The sequence below is a fragment of the Crotalus tigris genome, unplaced genomic scaffold (genome assembly GCF_016545835.1).
Source record: "Crotalus tigris isolate CLP2741 ecotype Arizona unplaced genomic scaffold, ASM1654583v1 scf7180000017545.3456711, whole genome shotgun sequence".
Lineage (NCBI taxonomy): Eukaryota > Metazoa > Chordata > Lepidosauria > Squamata > Viperidae > Crotalus > Crotalus tigris.
In genome coordinates, this window is record NW_024096464.1 from 3352557 (window position 1) to 3377662 (window position 25106).

The following is a 25106-nucleotide window of genomic DNA, read 5'->3' on the forward strand; positions in this document are numbered from 1 at the left end:
TTCTTGTGCTAAGCAAGACAGTGGTTAAGTGAATTGTATCCAGCTTTATGACCATGGTTGTTAGGTGAATCACTGCAGTTATTAAGTGAATCCTGTAATCATTAAGCAAATCCTGCTTCCCCCTTCCCCCCATTGACCTTGCTTGTTGGAAGCTATCTGGGCAATTACATGACCCTGGGATGCTGCAATTGTTGTAAAATACATGGTGGCTGCCAGGTGCCCAAATTCTGATCCCGTGACCGAGAGGATGCTGCAGTGTTTCCAATTAAGTCACTAATTCTGAATAATCATTAATTGAATAGTTGTGCATTAAGCACTACCTATATTTGATTTACTACACAGGAGTGGTGACTGAACAGTGCCTACTCCCAATTTTCCTTCTCAGCTAGCACCTTTAAGGCATACTCACAGTGCCCAGAGCATCAAGCTTTGGAGCACCCCAAAATTCCAAGACTACAGGATAGACCTCTTTTCCCCTATCAACAGCAGTTGGAAATGACCCTGGAGGAAGCACACCACAAAGCTGCCCCTTCCTACCTCCTAAGATCCAGTCCAGAAGGATACCATGGTCAACGGGTATTGAAAACCCCTGAGACATCAAGAATAGCAATAGCAATAGCAGTTAGACTTATATACTGCTTCATAATGCTTTACAGCTCTAAGGGATTTACAGAGTCAGCATTTTGCCCCTAACAATTTTACCGACCTCGGAAGGATGGAAGACCGAGTCAACCTTGAGCTGGTATGGATCAAACTCCTGGCAGTTGGCAGAGTTAGCCTGCAATGCTGCATTCTAACCACTGCACCACCACAGCTCTTGAAGAGGCAGGTTGGACACTCCACCTCCATCCTGCCCCCATCACAGACCATCCAAGAGTATAATCAATGCTATTTTGGTCCCATATTCCAGTGTGGACCCTGACTGAAAGAGGCCTAAAGAATCACTTCTTCCATAATCTTATGTAGTTGTGGTAAAACCACAAAAAGGGGAGGTTGGAAACAGGACAAAAATTGTCCAACATGGCAGGTTCAATGATGGCTTGTTGAGAAGAAAACTATTCTTCTCTTCAAGAACTGCCAGCAATCTGCAGCATCTTTGCTGTTAGGCTTTTCTTTACTATTGTTCTTTTAAGTTTTTAGTGGCCTTTCCAAAGTCAATGAAATGGCTGTTCTCACCATTTGCAAAAATAAAATAAAATAAAATATAGAATATGAGACATAAATGAAAAATGTAGGAAAAGAATAGCTTACACATGAATAGAGTTGTGAATACCAAACACAGAGAGATAAAGTCAGTGAGAACAAATAAAAATGTATATGAATGTGAAGAACTTGTGAAGGTATCTTAATGTTAATTTAAGCATGCGGAAGCAACTGGATGGCATATAGCTATGCAAGTGTAAACCAGGTTATATTGACTAGTGAGTCAACTGAGAACAGAACAGATTTTTACTGAAGAACCAAAATCCCCAAAGAAAAGTCATGTACATCCATATTTTAAATGACATCAGAGGTTCAGACTAAAGGTCATAAGAATAAAATACAGGAATAGTTGAGGAGCATAAATCCACCAAAAACTGAGGGAAGGGGGGGGGGAATCTTCCTTTTCCTGAACTCTTTGTACTGCATTGCTTCTGCTTGACTTCAATAGCAGATGTGACCCAAGCAGGAAAAACTGTGAGGTAAAATGGAATAAGGTTCACTTGTTCTCCTTTGTAGAGAAGAGACCCATTTTATGTACAGTATGAATTGTACAAACCATAACTGTTTGTGTCTCAAGAGCAAAAAGCAAGAGCTTATCTCTTTCATAATGAAAATGGGAAGTGATACTTGGAAACATACAGGTAATCCTTGACTTACAATCATTTATGTAATAGTGATTCAAATTAGTGACAGCCTCCAAAAAAAGTCAGTTATGATCTAAATTCAAATTTATGATTATTGCCCTTCCCCCATGCTTATGTGATCACAATTTGGACACTTGGCAACCAGCTCGTATTTACAAACAGTATCCCGTAGTCACATTATCACAATTTGTGGTGGTTGTTTTTTCATTGGTTTCCAATTGTGTGACTCAAGTTATAACCATAGTGATTCATTTATGATCTTAAAAAGATCCGGTCCCGTCAGGTTGTGGTTTTCATCATAACAACTTACAATGGAAATTTTGGTCCCAATTGTGAACATACGTCAAGGACTATCTGTATATGAGGAAGCTTCTTTGATTTTCCTAAAACAGTACATACTACATAGGTTTCTACTTTGTATCATCCTCCTGCAATTGTGTTATTCTCCAGGCGAGATACAGGTTTTTGGGTGTCTCATTTCTATTTCACCTGAATGCTTCCAAACTCACCTTCCACCTCCAGCAGGTGCTGCTGAGTTAATAGCCTGTACCATATCTGTGGTGAGAGCATCCAGTAAACTGGTAATAAATTCTACTTTTTTCCCTTCTGGGCAACCTGGAAAGGAGAACAACTTAGTTTAAAAAAAAAAAAAAACAGAAGACAAAACGGATTTCTTTTTTCCATGTCTATACTGCTGCCAGGTTATGTTTCAGACAGTTCTGATGAAATATTTTCAGTAGGTTGAAATCTCAACTGGTTCTTCAGTAGCAACAGGCCTTTTCTTCTTCCACAATCAATGTACATTTCATGGAGCTGTACCCAGTAAGAAGGAGGCAAAGACTGATTTCTCTAAGAAAAATGTTCTTGTTGTTCCAGTGGAATTATAACATAGTTGCATAAATGCATATTGTGAGTATTTCGAGTTAATATACATTAAATCTCCCAATAAGAATTTTAAAAAAAAACAGCAAGGGGGGTTTCATGGACACTGAAAAGTCAATCACGCACAATCACTGGAGTTTATAGATTTCAGTCCTTAACGAAGAAATTTAAATTAACTTTTCGTAACCTCTTGGGAAGTCCCAGAAGTCTCAAACAGCATGGATAGTAACAATCCCAACAGAGCTGGAGGCTGACTAGTTGGGAAAAGCTGTTTTAATTAATAATGCAAAATCTCCTTACTTTTCATTGAAATACAATCAGAGGGTCCACACAATGAAGCTTCGACTGGCAGGAACATACAGTATAGCTCAGGGTAACCTTGGCTCTTTCATGTAACCTTGGCTCTTTTATGACTCGTGGACTTCAACTCCCAGAATTCCTGAGCCAGCCACACTGAGAAAAAAGGGAGAGGTTTCCAAGCTGAGACATGCTGGCTCAGGAATTCTGGGAGTTGAAGTCCACGAGTCATAAAAGAGCCAAGGTTGCCTACCACTGGTATAGCCATATTGGAAATTTCTGCAGGTTTGAAATATGGAGTGTCATTAGCACATTACTAAATTATACATTGCCAGTACAGGAAGTCCCCGACTTACAGCAGTTCACTTAGTGACTATTCAAAGTTACAACGGCACTGAGAAAAGTGATTTATGACCATTTTTCACACTTATGACCATTGCAGCATCCCCCATGGTCACATGATTTACATTTGGATCTTGTCAACTGGCTCACATTTATCACAGTTGCAACTTCCCTGGGTCACGTGATCCCCTTTTGCGACCTTCTGAAGAGCAAAGTCAATGGGGGAAACCAGATTCACTTACCAACCAGGTTACTAATTTAACAGCTGCAGTGATTCACTTAACAAATGAGGCAAGAAAAGTCGTAAAATGGGGCAAAACTCACTTTAACAAATGTCTCAATTAACATAAATTTTGGGCTCAGTTGTGGTCGTAAGTCGAGGACTACCAGCATTACACAAAAAACGGGATGTTACAGTTCCATCATGATCATTGTGCAATAATGAAGGAATGTAAATGAGCAACTGCCCATGCTACAGAAAATCCTGAACAATTATTCCATCGTTATGAATGCCTTCTACATTCCTCACACTTAATCAACATTTGTACAAAAATTTCTTGAATGCTTGAGTCAAACCAAATTGATGGGAAAGAACTAAAAATAGGACTGCAAAAGAAACTGTTCAAGCCCAAATTAATTTTAGTGGGGATGGGAATGACCTCTTTCTATATACAGATAAAACTCGAAAAATTAGAATATTGTGCAAAAGTTCATTTATTTCAGTAATGCAACTTAAAAGGTGAAACTAATATAATCATCTCAATTATGGCTTGAACTATCTTGCTGTGCATTTAATGAGTCTATCTCATATATTAGTTTCACCTTTTAAGTTGCATTACTGAAATAAATGAACTTTTGCACGATATTCTAATTTTTCAAGTTTCACCTGTATTTGATGGCATTGTCGTCACCATTATTGACATTATATGTTGTGAAGTGATCATATTAATATAAGATTTAACATCAAAACAAAGCTCTATAGTCCACTGGCTAATTATAATCCAACCAACAGGTGAGACCCTTCCCAACCTTACCACTTTTATTATTCCTTCATTTTTACCTGGAAGTTCTCGGTCTTTGAAAGGATCGTCAATATCTGGACTTCTGGATCGAGCACCACTTTCACATACAGGGGTCTCATATCTAAATAATGGAAATATTAAAAAAAAACCAGCACATTCTTAAGGCATGTGTGACAATAACTTTTATATTCTCCAACTCCTGTGGAAATACAAGGCCCAGCAGACCAGGGACTCCAAAAAATTCATTTTTGATTTTCTATATTATCCCTTTCAAAACAATACTATATCACATGATTTTATTCCATGGGCATTTGGAAATGCAGATTGGGATTCTAAAAGTGTAAAAAGTAATCAAATCAAGGAGTTGGGTTGGGGGGGGGGAGACTAAACTAAGTAGTCTCCCTGTGATCCAACTCTTTCCTCTGGGACTTCTGTCTATTAAAAATTCTTCTTATTGACCAGAAGCTGCCAGGCTTCTGGTTGGCTGTTGTATTAGGCTGACCATCACAGTGGGAAATACTGCTACTGCTCTGTCCACCCTATTAAAGAAACTCTTTCTTCCTGAACTAGTTGGGACAATCTTTACCACAGTAGAGGACTGTACTAGATATTATGTCTTGAGGAATTTAATTTCCATGCTGAGGTTGCCATGTCAGAAGTGGCTCAGGATTTCATGCCTGCTGCGATGGATTTCTTCCAACTGATATCTTGCCTCACACATACAGTAGAGCACTCAGAGGACTAGGCCAGGGGGAGGGAACATTGGCTCTTTTATGACTTGGGGACTTCAACTCCCAGAATTCCTCAGCCAACGTGAGTTGAAGTCCACAAGTCATAAAAGTGCCAAGTTTGAAGACCCCTGGACTAGGCCCGTGGAACAAAAGGGAAGGTTCTTTCTGTAACTGTTATCATATGGAGATCGTTTTAAAACTGTTGGCTGCTATAGACCTCAGAAGACATAGACGATCAGATAAAATGGCCTGCTCCAAATGCCTGATGAATTTGGATATTTCCTAAATGGGCTTAGATGAGGGAGAACAAGTTGAAATTTAATTCAGATATGATGGAGGCACTGTTAATAAGTACATCTGAAGATTGAAGGGAAGCCTGTTTGGGATAAGGAGGCACCTGCCTCAGAAAAAGGACTTCAGAGTTTGGGATACTCTATGAACCCATCTGTCACTGTACTTGCTGGTGGTTGGAGTGATGAGGAGGATGTTTGCACAATTGCCACTAGTGCCAACTGCTACTCTTCTTGAGCCAGTTTCATGGAGATCCACTACTGATATGGGAATATTTCTTACAAAGAGCTGGAAATTACAATTAGTACAAAATGCAATAACTAGGCTGCTGATCACAATAAGACGCAGGAATCGCATATAACCATATAAGATATCTACCCTGGCTACCAGCTGCCTATCAGATGAGGTGGTTCTAAACAGTTTGGATTCTTTATCTGAGGGACCATCTCTCCCACAAAGAATGTACCCAAATCAACAGGAGAGGTTGAAGATTAGCGCAGTTATTCGGCACATGGGAGAGGGCCTTTTTTATTTGTGTGACTCCCAGAGTATCAAATGCTCTCCCCGGATTAGTTCATTAACTCTGCTGTCTCTCAAAAAAATACCTATCAAAAACTACCTTTCCCATTAATCATTAGCGGAGTTTAACAATAGTAATTTTATTTAAATCTTCATTTTAATTGTATCTATGTTTTATACTTTATTATATGTTATAAGAAGCCTTGAGGGTTTAATTAAAAATAGCAAAAGTAACAAATAATTTTTTTATTATTATTCATGCGATGTCAACTGAATCTTTATTTTGGTCATAGACCAGTAAAAAATGCAATTAAGAAAAATTATACACATTTCAATAATAATATTGAAACATGTTAAGAGATAAAATGTAACCAAAAACTAATTATAGGTAAATGTAGATACTCCTTAGTTTACAAAAGCAATTGAGATCGGGATTGCTATCGTTAAGCGATGCAATTGTAAAAAGTGGTGTCCCATGATCCCATTGCTTCCTGATGACAATCCCTAAGATGTGTGAGACATTAAGTGGAAAACAGTGGGAGTCCCAGATAAGGAAAGTAGTGGTACGAGGAGGGGCGGGTGGGGGCGGGCCTGGTGCCGGCCAAGTGTGAGTCCAGGGAGGTCAGGTAAAGGAGGGTACCCTGCGGTATGAGGACAGGAAAGCCAGGGAGATTTACTTGTGACCTTCCCTGTCAGTTTCTCCATTGACTTTGCTGGTTGGAAGCCAAGACAGGACATCGCAAATAGCAATCACCGTGGGGCACTACAACTGTCCTGTGACTGTCAGTTGACAAGTGCCTGAATAACAATCTTCTGACCAAGCATAAGTACCACTCATTCAGTGCTACTGCAACTTAGAACGGTCATTGAATAATTGTTTGGTAAGCGAGGATTACCTGTACTACAATATTAAAACCTTAAGATGTCTCTGTAAAAAAAACCTTGCTGTTACTATCAAGCCTCTGAAAGCCACAAAGAGAATGTAGGGACAGATAAGCTGATCAAGGAGAGATTCAACCTAGAAATAAAGAGAAACTGTCTGACAGTGAGAACAATCAACCAATGGAACAGTTTGCCATCAGAAGTTGTGGGTGCTTCATCACTGGAGACTTTTTAGAAGAGACTGGACTGCCACTTGTCAGAAATTGTATAGTGTCTCTTGCTTGAGCAGGGAGTTGGACTAGATGACCTTCACGATTCCTTCCAACTCTGTTATTCTATTCTAAAAGGATTCTTTTACTAGGACGCAGTAAATATGGGCCAGGGTATTCCAACAAAAGATCCCAGGAAAATAAATAAAAGTCAAACTCCATGTACTAATCAGTTATTTGCTAGTTTGGATTATCTAAACTCAAAAAGAATTATATAGGGCTTCAATCTAATATTTGCTTCCCAATTAATAGGAAATTTAAACAAAGTCATAATTTTAATAAAATATCAACAATCATTTAACGAATTTTATGTTATAGATTGACACCTGGCTGGAATTAAACAAAATAATTATAATTTTGAAGCTAGCAAATTTTTCTCCAATTTAATCACTCATGACATTAAGCATTCTTACACTCATTTCAGACACAAACACATTAAACCAGGGGTTCTCAACCTTGGCAATTTTAAGACTTGTGGACTTCAACTCCCAGAATTCCCAGCAAAGCTGGCTGAGGAATTCTGGGAGTTGAAGTCCACAAGTCTTAAAGTTGCCAAGGTTGAGAACCCCTGCATTAAACGGTGATTATTTTATCTTTTTCATACTTATAGAGAGACACTACATTTCATCAGACTTTAGGCTGAAAAAGGTTATCCACCCCTGATTTAAATCCTCTTTAGCGATTGCTTCCTCCAAGCACATTCCACCTCCATGCTGTGACTGATTTCGTCTAAAGGTGAAATTGGAAGCCAACTGTTCTTACCGGGTGGAAGTGCCAGGTAGGGGGCGACCTGTGTCTACCAGAACACACCAGCAATAGCCAGTGGACTGATGACACTGCACCGGTTTGTACAGTCCTCCAGGGGCACATTCAGGGATAACAATTCCTTCACGCGGATTCTGCTTGGCTTCCTCAAGTGCACTCTGCCTTTCTTGGTCACATGAATTAATTTTCTCTGAAAAAGAAATCATGAATTCAGGGCTATTCTGGAAGTTTTACAGGAGCTCCCATCTTATCCGCCTCCCACCTTAAAAACAAAGCAAAACAAAACGGACCCCCGCCTGGTTCACATATCACATTACTGTAAATCATAACGCAACTCTCGACTGGTTTAGATTTCACTTGAACCAGGCCCTTTAGCTTGTTCAATAGCTGCTTCCTGGATTGCAACTTGCATCTGTTCTGTCAAAGGAAGCCCCTGCTGTTCACTTATTGAAATAGAGAGAAAGCAAATTGAGTAACCCTCCAATAGTTTGCTTGGATTTCTATTCATTGGTTTTGATAATAAGAAATGGAGGGGAGAAAATGGAAAATCCTCTACTGGAACTAAAAACAAAAAATCTAGATATATGAATCTTTAATGCATTGTTTGTGAAAAGGAAGCACTGTTTATTTGCATGAACATGAGTGAATACAGGAGAAAAAATAAAATGCAGATGGAAGAAAAATTGACTAAATCTGATCAAACACTGATAAAATCTGATTGAATGCTACTGGTAAGCATTCATAGTAAAGCTTATTTTATGGCAATGGTGAAGGCAGAGGATAAAATATTCTTTCTTTTCTTCTCCATTGCCACTGCAATTTCAGTGTTCTCGGTAAAACTGTTTCAAGTGGTTCATGGCCTTTTGAGATCTGGTCACTTTGGGATGATTTACAACTCTCAGTGGTTAGCTATAACATATTTATAGGGATAAATAAATGACATTTATCTTGATTTAGATTCTACACTTCCAGCCATTTAATCTACAGAAGTGTGTAGCCCTAGGTGGTCAGATTTCTTCAGAGGAATTTGAGTGCTGAAGTCAAACAAAAGCAAATCCTGATATTTCTAACTTGTGTTTTTCTTCTTGAGAAATATATGACATGTTATTCTACGGATAACTGAATGATGGACACAGAAAAGAAGGAAACAAATACAGATGGTCAGCTATTAGAAAAAGGACTTGTTCTGTCTGGCAGAAACAGATGGGAAGGACACAGGTCATAGCAATTCAAATAAAAGCACTGATGTCAGGATTTGCCTTATATTTTGTTTGTAGAATAAAAGCTGCTTCAGTTACACTCCAAATTCTATTTCAAATAAGTTTCTCAAACTCCACAATGTTAGTGCTTTGAATAGTTGCAATAGACCTTAAATTGGACTTGGAAACTAATTGGAAAGCAGTACAAATCTTGCAATTTAAGCATTATACATTTTAAATAAACCTCCCATTCAGCACTTTTAGCAGCTTCTTCAAACTCTTTGAAATTTCTACACATTTTCAAGGGCTAAAGATAAAACTCCTTGGGTTGAGTCTGATTCTTGATGACTGTATCCATCCAGTTTTTGGCAGTGTTACATTCCAAATCTGTTCACCTGCCTTGGAATTTCCAGGTGGTCCCCAATCCATATATGGGTAGTCCTCAATGTATTATCACAACTGAGCCCAAAATTTAATGAGGTATTTGTTAAGAGAATTTTGTCCTCTTTTACAACCTTTTGTGCCAAGTGATTCATTAATGATTCATTACAATTGTTAAGTTAGTAACACAGTTGTTAAGTGAATCTGGCTTCCCATTAACTTTGCTTGTCAGAAGGTCGCAAAAGATGATCACGTGTCCCCAGGACACTGCAATCATCATGAATATGAACCAGTTGCCAAGCATCTGAATTTTGATCATGAGACCAAGGTGATGTTGCAACAGATGTAAGTTGAAAAACAGTCATAAGTCGCTTTTTGCAGTGCCGTTGCAACTTTGAATAGTCACTAAATGACTATTCCCACTAAATAGGGAATTCCTATACAAGTCAGGATAACCCTGCTTAACATCTGAAAACAGCCAAAGTCAGCTAAAAACTGCAATGGTAGTAGCTTAAAATGAATTTGGTGCTTTAATTCAATCACTTTTCTTTAACATTGTGTAGAACTGGCAAATGAGTCCAAAGCAGAGCCTGCAGACTACATGATTCAATTCTCTATATTAGTTTTAGCGTGACAAGCAGCAAGGCCAAAAGGCTGTAATAGGTAACTCTAAAGCAGTGGTTCTCAACCTTTTTATACGGCGACCCCGGTCATAAGGACGCACCGCGCATGCGTGGCACCGCCCCCATGCGCGCCGCCCCCCATGCACGCCACCCATGCACGCCGGCGCCATGTGCGGCACACATGCACAGCATGGCCCCCGTGTGCGGTGCGCATGCACAGCGCCGCCCCATGCGCGGCGCGCATGCGTGGCGCCGCCCCGAGGGAAAAAATGGCGGATCGTGTTGTTTGGCGAGCCCCGTAAAATGGTCGTTCGACCCCAAATGGGGTCGCGACCCAAAGGTTGAGAACTGCTGCTCTAAAGCAAGGGTCCCCAACCTTGCCAACTTTAAGACCTGTGGACTTCAACTCCCAGAATTCCCCAGCATAGCTGGCTGGGGAATTCTGGGAGTTGAAGTCCACAGGTCTTAAAGTTGCCAAGGTTGGGGACCCCTGCTCTAAAGTACACAGTATACATGGCAATACAAACTTCTCATGTAGATTAGGAATAAAGAGTAAAGCCTTTGATATGTCTCCATATTTACGAATTTAGGCCATATTCAAAATTATAGGGTTTCTCAGCAAAATGATTTGAAATCATATTTGAAGTAAAGTACTAATTGTTGAGTCCTCGGCTTAATGGCAAATAAGCACAAAACATCTCGTAGTGTCAAGAAGCCTTTATTGTAGTCTCTTCTGCTCTGTTACAGCTCTGAGGCTCGCAGGCCTCTCTGCTTCTCTTAAGAACGCTTCCCTGGACCGAATGGCAACAATTGGCGCGCTCCGTGCCTTGCGCATGCACACGAAGCCGGCACCAGCCAGTCTGGTCCCAGGCAGCTTGCAACTCAGGACACAACACCCCTTTCCCCCCCCCCCCAGCTAAGACTAATAAACTATATGAATAGTTACACGCGACCTCAACACGAGCGTGGTGTGCCAACCCATGCTCCAAATGGTACCGGGCTATTATTCTGGGGATTAATACCCAGTGCCCGTATTTCCATTGTTCCCAACAACAGATACCCTCTCACTGTTTCTGCTTTGCCAGCAGAGTTACAAAGTCTTCAAGGTACTTAGGAGATCTCTTGACTTCTGTGATCTCCTTAGACCCTGAGAATCCCCAATTTCATTTTGCCCAGAGGATGACATGAAGTTGCCCCCTCTTTCAGACCCTGGTGGTCCCCATGGACCGTGCCCCATTGCCTGGTCTGCTTGCTTGCCCACCGGGCTCATCAGACCAGGACTTTGTTCTCCCGATAACCTGGTTGACCTGCCTAGTTGCAGGCTCTCTGACCCCTCTATAAAACTGCCATTGTTAGGCAACTCTGTAGAGCCTCCCAGGCCCACACTGGACCTATCAAGGGGCTGCATTCCTTTGCTTCCCCGTCCCTTAACGGGACTGTCTGGGGTTTCAGTATTTCCCCAAAACTCAGTTGCCCACCCATCTGTGCCGGAGGTGTCAGAATTGGGATTTGCCTCTCCGACCACCTCCCTGTGTGAATGCCTCCTTCTGGAAACAGCAGCAGTACTGGGCCAACTATACTGTTTATGTGCCAGCTCTCTTGCAATGTTTGAGTTATTAGGATGCTCCCGGTTATTCTCCCTGACTGGAGTACTAAATGGTATTGGTGAATGATGAGTATGCCCCCTGGGTGACTCCCTGGCTGGAGTAGGCACTGGTGCCTGTGTGCTTCCTAGTTCCCATGGATTCCTGTTTGGAACACTTGCGGAACCTTGGAATGATATGTCTTCCTTTGCAAAAAGTCTCTGCTGCAAGTCTCTGTTTCTAAGCTCACATACAAATCTGTCTCTCAGCCTTTCTTCTAAGTCTTTAAACTCACAAGGCTTAGCTCAGCGGTTCTCAACCTTTGGGTCGCGACCCCATTTGGGGTCGAACGACCATTTTACGGGGGTCGCCAAACAACGTGATCCGTCATTTTTTCCCCTCAGGGGGCGCCGCCACGTATGCACGCCGTGCATGGAGGGGCGCCGCACATGCACGCAACTGCCTGGGACCATTGCAATGTCCCAAGCCTGCCTTTGCAGGCTCAGGACACAACAGTAATCATCTCAGCATATAACCATATAATGGTTGTTCAGGGTATATGTGTAAGCGTGTGTTCATTTATTTAAACCCCAATCCAATCTCCAAGGGCTCTCAGAGGTTCAAAGGTGCACAATAAAAGTACACAAGCCAAGTAAGGATACAACATAAAATACAAAACTTTGTAAATAGTGAAAAAAAAAGCCACCAATCCATAAATTTAACCAAGCTGACCTCACAGCCCAGATGTCATCCAAAAGAGCTCCATTGTGATTTATTTCCAGAGTGCAAAGTAGAAGCCATCCCATATCTACAGGGAGGCCATTCCAGATCAACATTATCTCTGAGTAGTAGAGCCTCTGAAATCCATTCTTATTTTTCTTCCTAAATCAAATCGGCCAGGCCAGTGGCGGGATTCAGTTAGTTCGCACCGGTTTGGGAGAACCGGTAGCTAAATTTACCTGAATTTGGAGAACCAGCTGGCTTCTGGAAGTCGAGTCTAGGCCTCGGAGGCCTGGAGGAGGCATCAGAGGCCTGGAGGAAGCTTCCCAGGCCTAGAATGACCCACCAGAAGTGTGTCGATGCCACTTCCAGAAGTCCATTCTAGGCATCTGAGGTCTGGAGGAGCCCTCCCAGGCCTAGAACAGCCCATCGGAAGTGTGTGATGCCACTTCCGGAAGTCCATTCTAGGCATCGGAGGCCCAGGCCTGTATTAAATAAGAGAACCAGTTGTTCAGGTATTTGAATCCCACCACTGGGCCAGGCCACTTCCCTGTAGGCAGCTTGGAACCAAGCCGTAAAATGATTTATGGATTAGCCACAGCATTTTAAGTTGCATTTGGAAGCCTAACTCTGTTAAAGGGTGGGTCATAAGTTGTTTTTCTATCACTGCCCATATAAATGCCAGGATTTGCTCCAAAATCTTCCATGTAATCAATTCAAATTACTATATACTGCAATCATTTCAGTGAAATTATACATATGGTAATTATTTTTACACCAGAAATGCAGTCTTTCATTCAAATGTAATTCAATTTGAATTCTTACAATTTAGTTTCTTCATTTTCTATTACTTTCTCTATTTTATTCTCTCACCAGTTCTTGCTTGCATGCAAATGGTATTTCTTGCAGATCTTCCAATGCACCATTGTTGCTACTTTGTCATGCCGTTGTTTGTAGTCAGCCTGTGCGATTTTCTTGCAGCACCTGACAAGGTGGTCCATGATTTTTCAGCTTCTTTGCAGAGGCAGCATTTGCTGTCTGTGGCTGCTTTTTCAGTTCTGATTTTATATCCATTTGTTCTTAAGGCTTGGTCTTGTGCAGCCAGATTTAGCTCCTCTATTTCTTTTTTTCAATTTTCCATCTTTTAGCCGTCGACAGGTCTTGTTATAAATGCTTTGCCTATTTTTTTTAATATTCTGGGCTGACCATGTCATGTTTTACCTTGCCATGTCTATTTTCTACTTTGCATTTGGTATTCTTTAAAGCCAGTTTGATTTCTCCAATACTCAGTAAGTCTTCCTGGTATACTAACTTCAGTGCATCTTCTTTAGTATCCTTCAGATATTCTTCCAATGTCTTTTTTTCTTCTTTAACTGTTTGGTGTATTTGCAACATTCCACACCCATATTTTCCTTGGTAAGAAGCCATGATTCATTGTCATTATTTTTCAGGTCTTCCTATCCAGGGCTTTTAGTTCTGCTCGAGTCCAGTAGTCCACTATTCCAGCTGGGAATTTAATGACTGGAATTGCCCAAATATTAATTGCCTTTATTTCCTCCACTGAGTTTGGACTTTAAGATCTTGTTTAGTCAAATGATGTATTCGCTTCTAACCTTCTTTTTAACTTCAGCGTTTATTATTATTATCAATTAATTCTTGAATTTTGCATGCTTAATTCATATGATAGAAAAGATTTCTGTCAATTTATGTTTTTAGTTTACAAAAGGTATCCAAATGATTTCTGAATGCCAGAGTAGAACATGATCAAATAGCACGGTTTTAGAAATAAATGCCAAGGCTGAGGTGATTTTTTTTTACAAAAACAAAAACAAAAAACAAAAAGACAAACATATACCTGTATCCAGCTTCTAACCTTAATAGATTACTCAGTCTTCCTTTCAAATAACGTAATATACAAATCATTAGCAACTGTAACATATTTACCTAACTGCTACTGCTGGCTTTCAAAGAGCAGTTTACATTTCCATTTGTCTCATCATTACATCATCCTGTGGTTTTCTTTAAAGGCTAACAGTGTAGAATGACTACATGTTTGAAACCTGTCTTTAACCAAACCCAAATAATTTCACAATAAAAGAATAAGGAAAAAGTCCAAGGCTTTTTACAGAAGAAGCCATTATATAATCCAAATAATATATTCTAGGAGAGTTAAGAAACTATCTGGGGAAGGAATACATAACCTGTAAATGATCAGGTATCAGTTATTTATCCTTGCACTATGACTCACAACAAATTGCTATCTCCATCTATGGCAGATACAAATTCCACCGATGCCTAGCCAATGTAGTTCTATATACACAAATGAGAACATTAAATTTTGTGGTTCAAATTCATTATATGTGTGCATGTGTTTGTGTGTATAGACAGATAGAGATAGATATATATAGATATAGATGAGGGTGAAGGTTCATTCTCCAAACTTGTGGGTTGGTTTCTAAATGTTTCATTACCAGGCTAGGTAACATTTTCAGCAGAGTTTAGGGGATGTCAATGTTCTTATGTTTATAAGGGTTTCAGGTGTCAGTGTGTCAAGTGAGGGTCTGTGATGGGTCTTGTGATGGGGAGGTTACATCAGGTCAGGGTCATTGGGAGGTGAACTGCTGGTGGGAGGGGCCTTGCATAGTTCATTGTGGGTCGGTGCTGTCTCTGGTTGGCTGTGCAGTTGATTTGGATTCTGAGGGATTCGTAGGCTGGTTATAAGTCAATGTGTCTGTTGATGGAATTGTTTGTGGAGTGCTTCAATGAACTCACAAAGCAAACAGCACAAGTTCGACTGGAGCAATATAAAAATTATAGGCCCCACTACCACCCGCCATGCTCATGAGTTCATCTAACCAACCCAGGCAAGCCCCTCCCCTCCTACCAGTTCACCTCTCAATGACCCTGACCTGATGTAACCTCCCCCATCACAAGACCCATCACAGACCCTCATTTGACACACCCACACCTGAAGCCCTTATAAACAGAAGAACACTGACATCCCCTAACTCTGCTGAAGATGTTACCTAGCCTGGTAATGAAACATTTAGAAACCAACCCACAAGCTCTGAGAACAAACCTTCACCGTCTTCCTACACCCGAGCTACAGATATTCACCATTATTGTATTGATATACAGATACAGATATACACATACGCACACATACACAAACCCCAGTGAGGTTATAGGGATTTATAAATGGAAATAATTAAATACTTTATTCTATAAGAAATATCATTCTAAGAACACATTTCTTTACAACTAAAATTTATTTCAGTTCATAAAGATGCAGCAAAATAAGTCTACCTTTAAAGGTATAATTCCAATGTCAGAATAGAAAGAGGCAAAGTTTAGAAAACAGAACTTATACTAATAAACTAACTACATTCCTTAAAATGGAAAACATGGTAAAATCCAACCAAAAACAAGAAATTGAAGTTCTTATGCCAGAGGTAGCAGAAGCTTCCTTTCATACTAAATATTGACTATCCAGATGATATGATGCTCAAGAATGACTCACACTAAACATGAATGCCAGACCTACACTGAAAAGATACTCCTCAATGACCATCATCAGATACAATTTGTTATACACTATTTGACTATATAAATGCAATTAAATCCATTTTTAAACAGGAAGGTAAAAACTAATATAAGCTAATATGTAGTAAGAAAATAAAAATAAAAGAGAAAGCTAAATGTGCAAAAAAATGAAACAAAATTAGAAAGGAAAGAAAAGAGATACAAAGAAATTCTTCCCATCTTCTTTATAGCACTTATAAACACAACTATAAATTTACATAACTCTCTTCTTTCTATAATTTATTCTATAATCTATAATCATAAAAATGTTCACTTTTTTCTGTTTCACACAAAATGTCTACAAGGGGATTTCTAATCAGCAATAAATTTAGATAATTGTCTTTTCTCTAATTAAAGAAGTCAATTTAGCCATGTCTGCAAATTCCATCATCTTTCACCAATCATTCCTCCATTGTCGGTAAATGCAAAATCTTTCCATCTTTGTGCATATGATAACCTCACTGCCAAAATTTTTAGCCTATCTCATCATACTTTTTTTAAAAAAAATATTTTTTCTGTTTCAAATTTGAATAAAATTGTATTTATTTAGCAATTATGTGTTCATCATTTGTACACAAATGAGGAAATATATATACCCTTTCCCTTTAAGTTTAAATCTCTTTTTTTTAAAAAAGCATTACCTGAATTTTTCATACTAGAGCTGTTCAGTTTGGAATCTTTGATGACCAAGTGTTTAATCCAAAGTGTAGGGGCTGTAATTTCTGAAACATAAGGATAGGCTTATAATTTGTTAAAAAAATAGATCATTATTTATATTAAAAGTACCACGAGACCCAGGAGATGATCATAATAAAAAACAATGTACATTAAAAGCATATTAAACAAAATATCAATATAAGTAGGTAGGTATATAGGTAGGTAGGTAAGTAAGATAATCAGAGAGTAAAAAACTTTTTATTTTCAAATGCTTTGTGTGCAAAATTTCCCAAAATGTCCCATTTTCAAATGCAAACCTGCTGTTTCAAGTTTGAAGTGGGCAACCTTGAGAATGTCTGAAGAATTAGGAAATAGCTTGAGACAGGCATTTTGTATTCAAAATACAGACTTTGTAGGAGTTTTAGCAAAATTTAAAATAAAGAATATCATATAACCTGAATTTCTTTCCTAAAGTCAAAACTCCCATATTAATTTTCTTTTGCCATCATGTCACAAAATTATCTCACCATGATTCTGACTGATCCACAAAGAAATAATGTGCATAAAAAGCAATTATCTAAAAACACAGTTTGTCTTAAAATAGTATTTTGAATAATATATAGCCGTGCCTGACATTTTCTTTACAGAACATTACATTTTGGAGACTGCATAAATAAAAAAAACTACTTCAGAGGCTCTTACCTTCTCCATCCAAAACTGGTTGTGTTTCCATGGTGGGTGTTGGTTTTGAACCATCATCTGAATTGAGAGTTAAAAAAAATTGAAAAGAAACTACCATTATTGAGATAAATACTATCTACTCTCCAGTACTGTTGAATAATTTGGGATTTTTACATGGCCCAGCCAAGTCCATCAGAAGAAAATCAGACATACACACAGACAGAAAAAAGGACAAATCAGAACATAAAGGCAAAAAAAGAACTTTATGGAACTGGCTAAAAGGTTAGCAAAATACTGAAATACTTCTTTAATTCTGTTTTTTAAAGTAGATAATATTCCCACTTATACTTTTATCATCAACAACTTCTGTATTGCTGAAGTATGAAAATCATTCAGGTGCACTAAGTTTATTTCACATAAGTAAGCCCTTCCTATAGACCTCTTCTTCATAAAGATGTTACAAGATTTTGTGGGTATAGTGACCTCAAAATATATCATCTCTAAAAGTTTCTGGGAATGTCGGGACAGAGTCCGTTCACAAACTCACATAAACTCTCTGCACCAAAAAACTGGATTTATGGAGGCTTTCCCATCCCGATAAATAATGGACAGGACAAACTATTTGAGTACAAAATCCCAGCTCTCCCAAGTATTTTTTATTAGTTATGTTTGAAGATTCTTAATCTTTTAACCTTATCGGCATCAAATTTAGAATCAAGTTTTCAGAAAAGTTCAGAAAAACTTTGGTAATGACCATATTATTTCTAAAGTTTATAATGTAAATGAGTTGATACTAATGTAATTATAACAGAAGAGTATCTAAAACACATTGTACACCACCCAAAGTCTGAGGGAGATTAGCTGAGAAATAGGAAAAATAAATAAATAAATAAAACAAACAAACACATTATTGTTCCCTTTCTTTGTTCAGACATGTTTGTAATTCTAGCCTATATCAAAGAACATTTAAATTATATTAAAATTCACTACAGAATGAAGGAATTGCTTACATTAATCTTCGGTTTCTGCCCACAGATGCCTAGAAATAAAGCCATATTAGCTTCTTGTCTCACTTTACAAACATTGGGTCTAGACTGTGAGGTCTCCATTTTACAGATATAACAGCAGTGCAATATTGTTATTGTAGTGTTCCATTGCATGTACTTCAATAAACATGAAAGAGATACACTCCCCTTCCTCCTTCCTATGTATTTTATTAACTAAGAACATGGATGAATGAATGGATAGGTCCATCCATCCATCCATCCATCTCAACTGGCATTTTGGGATACTTGTTACAAGCAAATAAATAAATGCCTGGACACATATTAAATCCTTAAATACCAAAACCTCTATACAGTATAAAACCATAACAGAATCTTAATATGCAAGGCAGAATTTTCCTCAGTTTTTGATTGTTAGTAACTAATGTTGAGTTTTACAAACATTTTATTTTAAAAATATTGATTCAGTGCACCAATTACCCACAAAGAAATACTAAGAGCTGGGAGAAGGGAAGAGTTATATAACTATCGTAATAATATTTAAAAAAAAATACAGAAAAGGTGATAAAAATGTACATTACATGTTATAGTATTGCAGGATTTAATCAGGATGGGTTAAGATTTATACTTTTAAAAACTTATTTTATTTTGTTCAGTTTTCATAGCTGTGAATTTCACTTTTATTAGAATGTACATATATTGTCACATTCACATATCTGTGCACGTGCTTTTTTTTCCTCCTTGTTGATACTCAGGACCATGAATTGCAGTGGTAGGATTTAGCCGGTTCGCACCACTTTGGCAGAAGTGGTAGCTAATTTTTTGTTGCGCAGGCCCAGAATGGACTTCCAGAAGGGGCATCCACACAGGGAACTGGTTGTTCACATATTTGAATCCCACCACTGATGAATTGGAATTTTCCAAAAAGGTAGAGAAGCAAGGAGTCCTTGGTGCTCTCTGAGCATGGTTGTTTTCTTGCAGATGTTTCATTACTCAAATTAAGTAACATCATCCGTGCTAGGCTAACACTGTTGATGTTATTTAGTTTGGGTAATAATAGTCTGCAAGAAAACAACCAAGCTCAAAGAGCACCAAGAACCAAGAACCCCCTTCATTTCAATCCTGAACGAATATTCTCCTTTATTAATAAAGAAATAATACACCTTAAAGTCAATGCTCAGTCTAAAATGACAATTAGCAATGAGCCCAGAGTGAGACAATAGAAAGGAAAACTATAAAACAGAAAAACAAACACATCAATGTAACATTCAAAAGCAAAAGCAACTATTCTAAAGAAGAAGTTATTAAAAAGCAGCAATATGAACAGATAGCATGAAAGATATTTAGAAGGCCAGTGAATAAGGATTCCTTTCACATAAGGAGATATCACAAGAGATTGGTCTGTAATTTTCAATATAGAATTGTAGATGCCACAACTGTCTGCCCCAATCCTATCTCCCCTCTATTCAATCTGTCTCTGAATACCAGCAAGGAAACAGCCACTGTTAAATGCTGAGGATTTATGTCGGACACAAGATCCCATAATAGGTTGAAATAAATATTGGGGAACTACAGCTATGAAATTGGATGAAGTTGTGATTTAAGCCTTAGGAAAGGGGAAGAAATAAAAAGAACCAACTACATGAAACATGAAAATATGTTCACAGAAGCAGCAAGAAGACACTAACAACATCCTTCATGGTAGTCACTTTGTGGAAACGGCCAGAATGTTTTTTTCCCTAAAACTCTAATTTATGCCCAGAGGCCAAAAAAACATTACAAACTTGTCTGTTATTTAGAGGTTAAACTGGGATGCAGAGCACAATTATCAATCATCATTATTAATCAAAACACGATGAACACGACATCCAAAATTCTGAAATAAATTGTATCTGCTTCTTACAAACACTGTCAGTGAAAATTGAGGCAATGTGATGTAAGAACCATCCATCAAGCCAGAAAGCATTTCTAGAATACGTTAGCCCACTCTCCCTTTCTCTTGCCCTCCTCAGAGCTCCCTTGCAGAGGCACTGATATGAACAAAGTGAACTGGGAATATTCTTCATGCTTTAAAGGCTTTGTAATTCAGCATAGTGAGTATGTGTTTGCAACAGACAGCACAATTCTTTGGTGTGCAAGAAAGGCTGTCCCATGCACAGGCAGCTGGAAGTCCCTTCGACCCCTGATGACACAATTCAAAGCATCTTCTGTTTGGCTTTTTGATTTCTGATTGACATATTCACTGCTGGCTGGAGATAAATGCCATTGGAAGCACAATGTTGATCCGCTCCAACTATTCTGATGAAGGACTTTTTTCTTTTTTTGAATAATAAACAAAACAAAAATGGTGTGCTTAAGTGTCTGAATAGAGCTCAAAACAGAAAAGTAGCCTAGTGGCTTTAAAGAGGCTGGCAAGTCACTTGAAGAGTTAATTGTCTGGGTGTACAATGAGTTTATTCTGATCGCAGACAAAGCACTCTCTCTCTCTCTCTCTCTCTGACAGAAATTCTTTAAAAGGGATATGTCAAAAGGACCAATAGCTGCTGTTTTTCTTCTTACAAATGGCATCCTTTGGGCATTGCTTTGAAAATCTTGACTCCTAAAATCCTGGCTACAAGTGACATGGCACTGAAGTTTAATTGCCAAGCTTTACATTTGGCTTTAGACCAGGGGTTCCCATCCCCCAGTCCATGGACCAGTACCAGGCCACAGCATGCCAGCAACCAATCTGCACAAACAAGCAAAGCCCCACAAAATCACGCCCCCTCCAGTCTGTGGAAAAACCCCTCTCCACAGAATCAGTCCCTAAAAGGTTGGGAGCCTTTGCTTTAAACCATGCAGCAATTCGGCTAACAGTGTGATTAAAAATGATAATCGCATCTGACAGCCATACTTATCATGCATAGATATTGAAGGAAATTATTAGTATTTATTCCCAAATTACATAGGAATTATGTACAGATAGTCCTCAACTTACATCCATTCGTTTAATGATCATTCAAAGTTAAAATACTGAAAAAAGTGACCTCTGACCTGTTCCCACACTTCTGACTCTTGTAGGATCCCCACAGTTGCATGATCAAACTTTGGGCACTTGCAACTGGTATATATTTACGATGCTCGTAACATCCCAGGGTCCTGGAATTGCCATTTGCAATCTTCTCAGGGAGCGTCTGACAAGCAAAGCCGATGGGGGAAGCCAGGTTTGCTTAACGATCTCGTAATTCTCTTAATAACTATAGTGATTCTCATAGCAGCCATGGCAAAAAAAGGTTGCAAAATGGGGAACAACTCACTTAACAACTGCCTTGGGGGCTCAGTGGTGGTTGTACGTCAAGGACTACCTGTATCCAATTAACAGTTACAGAGATACTGTATGAAATCTACTATAATAGCACAGATTGTGTGTGTAACATTCCTTAATCCTCTGGCTTTTTTTACATTATGCTCTCCATTTGCTAATGCCTTCTATTAAAGGTTGCTCCATGTGAGACAAAGAATGGGTGAACCAATCAGTTATTTCTTTCAGTTTCCCATTTCTGTAAGCCAGTCTGTGTCAATTATCCAAATTCTTTATTTTCTCATTTGTACAGTGAGGCATTCCATCCCATTTAGCAATTTGAGATTTGAAACAAAGTTTCATACCAGCATTTGGAGCATTTTTCTCCAAATGCATGCAATTTTATTTGCAATTTTGCTAAAGCTGCAAACAAATTTAATGTCTTTTGCACTGTTTCGTGCACTTATGCATTCTTTACATATTTTCCTCGTAAAACGTGTTTTTTTATTTTTAGGTTTGCAAAGTACATTACAAAACGTGGACTATTTGCATATGTTAAGAATGAATAAATACATCCCTATGTGTTCTGGCCTCTCTAAACAAAAAGACATATTGGCAGCTAGAGCTAGATGTCTTTTGGTTTCTAGAGGCAAATACAATAGGCATAATTTTGCATAGTTTCTCTCTCCCCCCCCCAACCCCATCCCCAAGGGGGGGGACATGATAGCAGTGTTCCAATATCTCAGGGGCTGCAACAAAGAAGAGGAAGTCAAGCTATTTTCCAAAGTGCCTGAGGGCAGGACAAGAAGCAACGGATGGGAACTAATCAAGGAGAGAAGCAACCTAGAACTAAGGAGAAACTTCCTGACAGTTAAAACAATTAACCAATGGAACAACCTGCCTCCACAAAAGCGGTGAATGCTCCAACACTGGAAGTTTTTAAGAAGAGACTGGACAGCCATTTGTCCGAAATGGTATAGGGTTTCCTGCCTGAACAGGGGGTTGGACTAGATGATCTCCAAGTCCCTTCCAACTTTATTATTATTATTATTAAGATGGCATATCTGCACTGTCTTTAGAAAACTGAAGTCCTACTTTCAATAATGTCAGAAGCTTTATAACTCAGAGGAAGACAAGGAGTGTATAAAGTCACTGTAACAGTGAATGTTTGGTTGCAGGAGTTAGCTACAACTGTAGTAATGAATGAACAGGAAGCCGCATGCTGCATCGCGCCAATCGCACCGGTGCCGTCAGTTGTGGCAGGAGGCCATGACGCTCATTGCTCCGACAGTGAGCGGGCAGCAGAGGGATTGGTGAGACGCACCACAGGCAATGTGCTGTGAGCAGCGGCAGCAGTGCAATCGGTGCGACAAGCCTCGCAGCCTCCTGCTGCAACCAGCGGCAGTGGCGTGATGTGCCACATGGTATGCGGCTGCAAGCAGCCACAGAAAAATTCAGGCAGCACTGCAACAAGTGTTGGGATGTGGGAGGCCTGGCTGCCAGCGTCCTAAGGTAAGCAGGTGCAGGGCCCGTGTGGCAGCTCCACCTCCCCACCCCTCCCCTAGCTTGATTTTTACACATGAGCCTCACCCCAAAACTAGGATTTATTTTTGGCATAGGGAAAACAAGATGCCCACAAAAAAACTGTCTACAATTTTCACTGTTTTTCAAAAAAAAAAAAAATTAAACTTTCCTGATGTTAGGCTCTTAGAGTCCATGGAACTATATAGTTCATAATTAGAGTAATTCATATTGTCCAAGCAAATAAAAAGCAGTTTCTGGCAAAAGATATAAAACCTAGCCCAACAGCGTGAAATATAAACCCTGCCACTTCCATCTATAAATCATGGTTTATGATTTACCAAACCAAACCATTTGAATTACACTCAATAGGACACACTAAGAAAAACCCTGTAAATTAATGAAATGCACAAGCCCAGCCCAGACACTGTACTTGGAAGCCACAGATGCCAAGATCTGAATAACTTTAAAATGTAGTTAGAACTCATGGAGAGATGTTTCCATGCAAGATTTATCTGATTTTATTTAACATTTATGTTAACCTTATGTAATATAACCATGGGCAGCTCACAAACAACAATAAAAATAGTAAAAAAAAACATTAAAAAAGAGCATAGTAGACTCTTAGGGCCACCAACTTCACCAAATCCCCCAAAACTCTTCTAGGCTCCAGCTTCACACTACCTCAATGCTAGGGGGGGGGGGAGCCAGAGCTTTAGGGCTTTTCAGAAGGCCAGAAGCCCCATCAGATATTGAGGGGGGGTGTTCCAAAGAGTAGGGTCAGCTACCAAGAAGACACACTATCTATATCCCACTAGATGGCAACATCTGAAAGAAAAGATTTGAAGCACACACACCATATCAGATCTAGTGAGTAGGTAGCAGAAGTGATCCTATAGATAACCTAGCTTTGTGCAAGTCAGGTCTTTAAAGATGCTAACCGGTACCTTGAAAGAAACTATAAGCCAATGCAGCTCACGCAGCAGTGGTATAACATTGGCGAACCTCAAAGCATCCAGAACTGTGTGTGCCACTGCATTCTAAACCAGCTGTAATTTACAGAGGGCTGTCCCATTTTCTGCAAAAACCTAGCCAGGAAGTGACCAGGGCATGAAACACCATGATCAAGACCTCCTGGTTCAAGAATGGGCGCAACTGGCACACAAAGTGAATCTGTGCAAATCTGAGCAGGAATCAAGAGTCCAAGAGGAGCCTACAAGGCTGCATTACCAGCTCTGTCTGGGGGAATAACCATAACAATATTTCTTATCTATTAAGGAACCACCTGGAAATCGGTACCGAAATCAGAGGTAAAATGGAATAATCATCAAGGGATATGCATATACATACAATGTGGTACCTAATATCTCCGTCTAATGCATATACATACAATGTGGTACCTAACTGCTGCGCCGAGGTGGCGCAGCAGTTAGAGTGCAATACTGCAGGCCACTTTAGCTGACTGTGTTCAGCAGGTCAGCGGTTCAAATCTCACCGGCTCAAGGTTGACTCAGCCTTCCATCCTTCCGGGGTAGGTAAAATGAGGACCCAAATTGTTGGGGGCAATGTAAATATATATATACATTGCTTACTGGTGTACACCACTTAGAGAGTGCTTGCACTTAAAAGTGGCATATAAGTCTCATAAATAAATAAACAACAGGAGTAAAAATGATACTTCACCAAAACCCAGAGCCACTCCATCTTGCTAGGGTTGAACTGAAACTGATTCTTCCCCATCAGTGCCTTACAGGCTTTGGGCTAGCACCAGGGCAGTGTCACTTGGTTGTCCAGGGATGAAGATGCATAACAGGTTGTATGCTGATGATTCTGCACCCCATGCTGTTGGATGACCTCTCCGAGCATTCTCATGTAGATAATATAGATGGTTAAAAGGAGAGGTGAGAAGCCTGAGCCATGAGGCACCCCATTCTACAGGGACCAAAGATTCAACCTCTCACATCCCACTAACACTTGGCTAGAACCTGCCACAGAGGAAGGAAGAAAATCACTGCAAAATAATGTTCA

The 25106-nt window shown here is 39.4% G+C and overlaps 1 protein-coding gene across 3 annotated transcripts in view; it reads right to left on the minus strand.

Annotated features, from left to right (window-relative positions):
- Window positions 1-25106, minus strand: part of SMOC1 (SPARC related modular calcium binding 1) — a 77142-nt gene that overhangs the window by 5675 nt on the left and 46361 nt on the right. For all 3 annotated transcript variants that reach the window (XM_039334499.1, XM_039334491.1, XM_039334482.1), the window contains exons 6-10: window positions 17295-17351; window positions 16577-16657; window positions 7845-8037; window positions 4429-4511; window positions 2357-2462 (exon numbers count right to left, since the gene is read on the minus strand). In XM_039334499.1, coding sequence (XP_039190433.1) covers window positions 2357-2462; window positions 4429-4511; window positions 7845-8037; window positions 16577-16657; window positions 17295-17351 — 520 coding nt within the window. The remainder of the gene's footprint in view (window positions 1-2356; window positions 2463-4428; window positions 4512-7844; window positions 8038-16576; window positions 16658-17294; window positions 17352-25106) is intronic.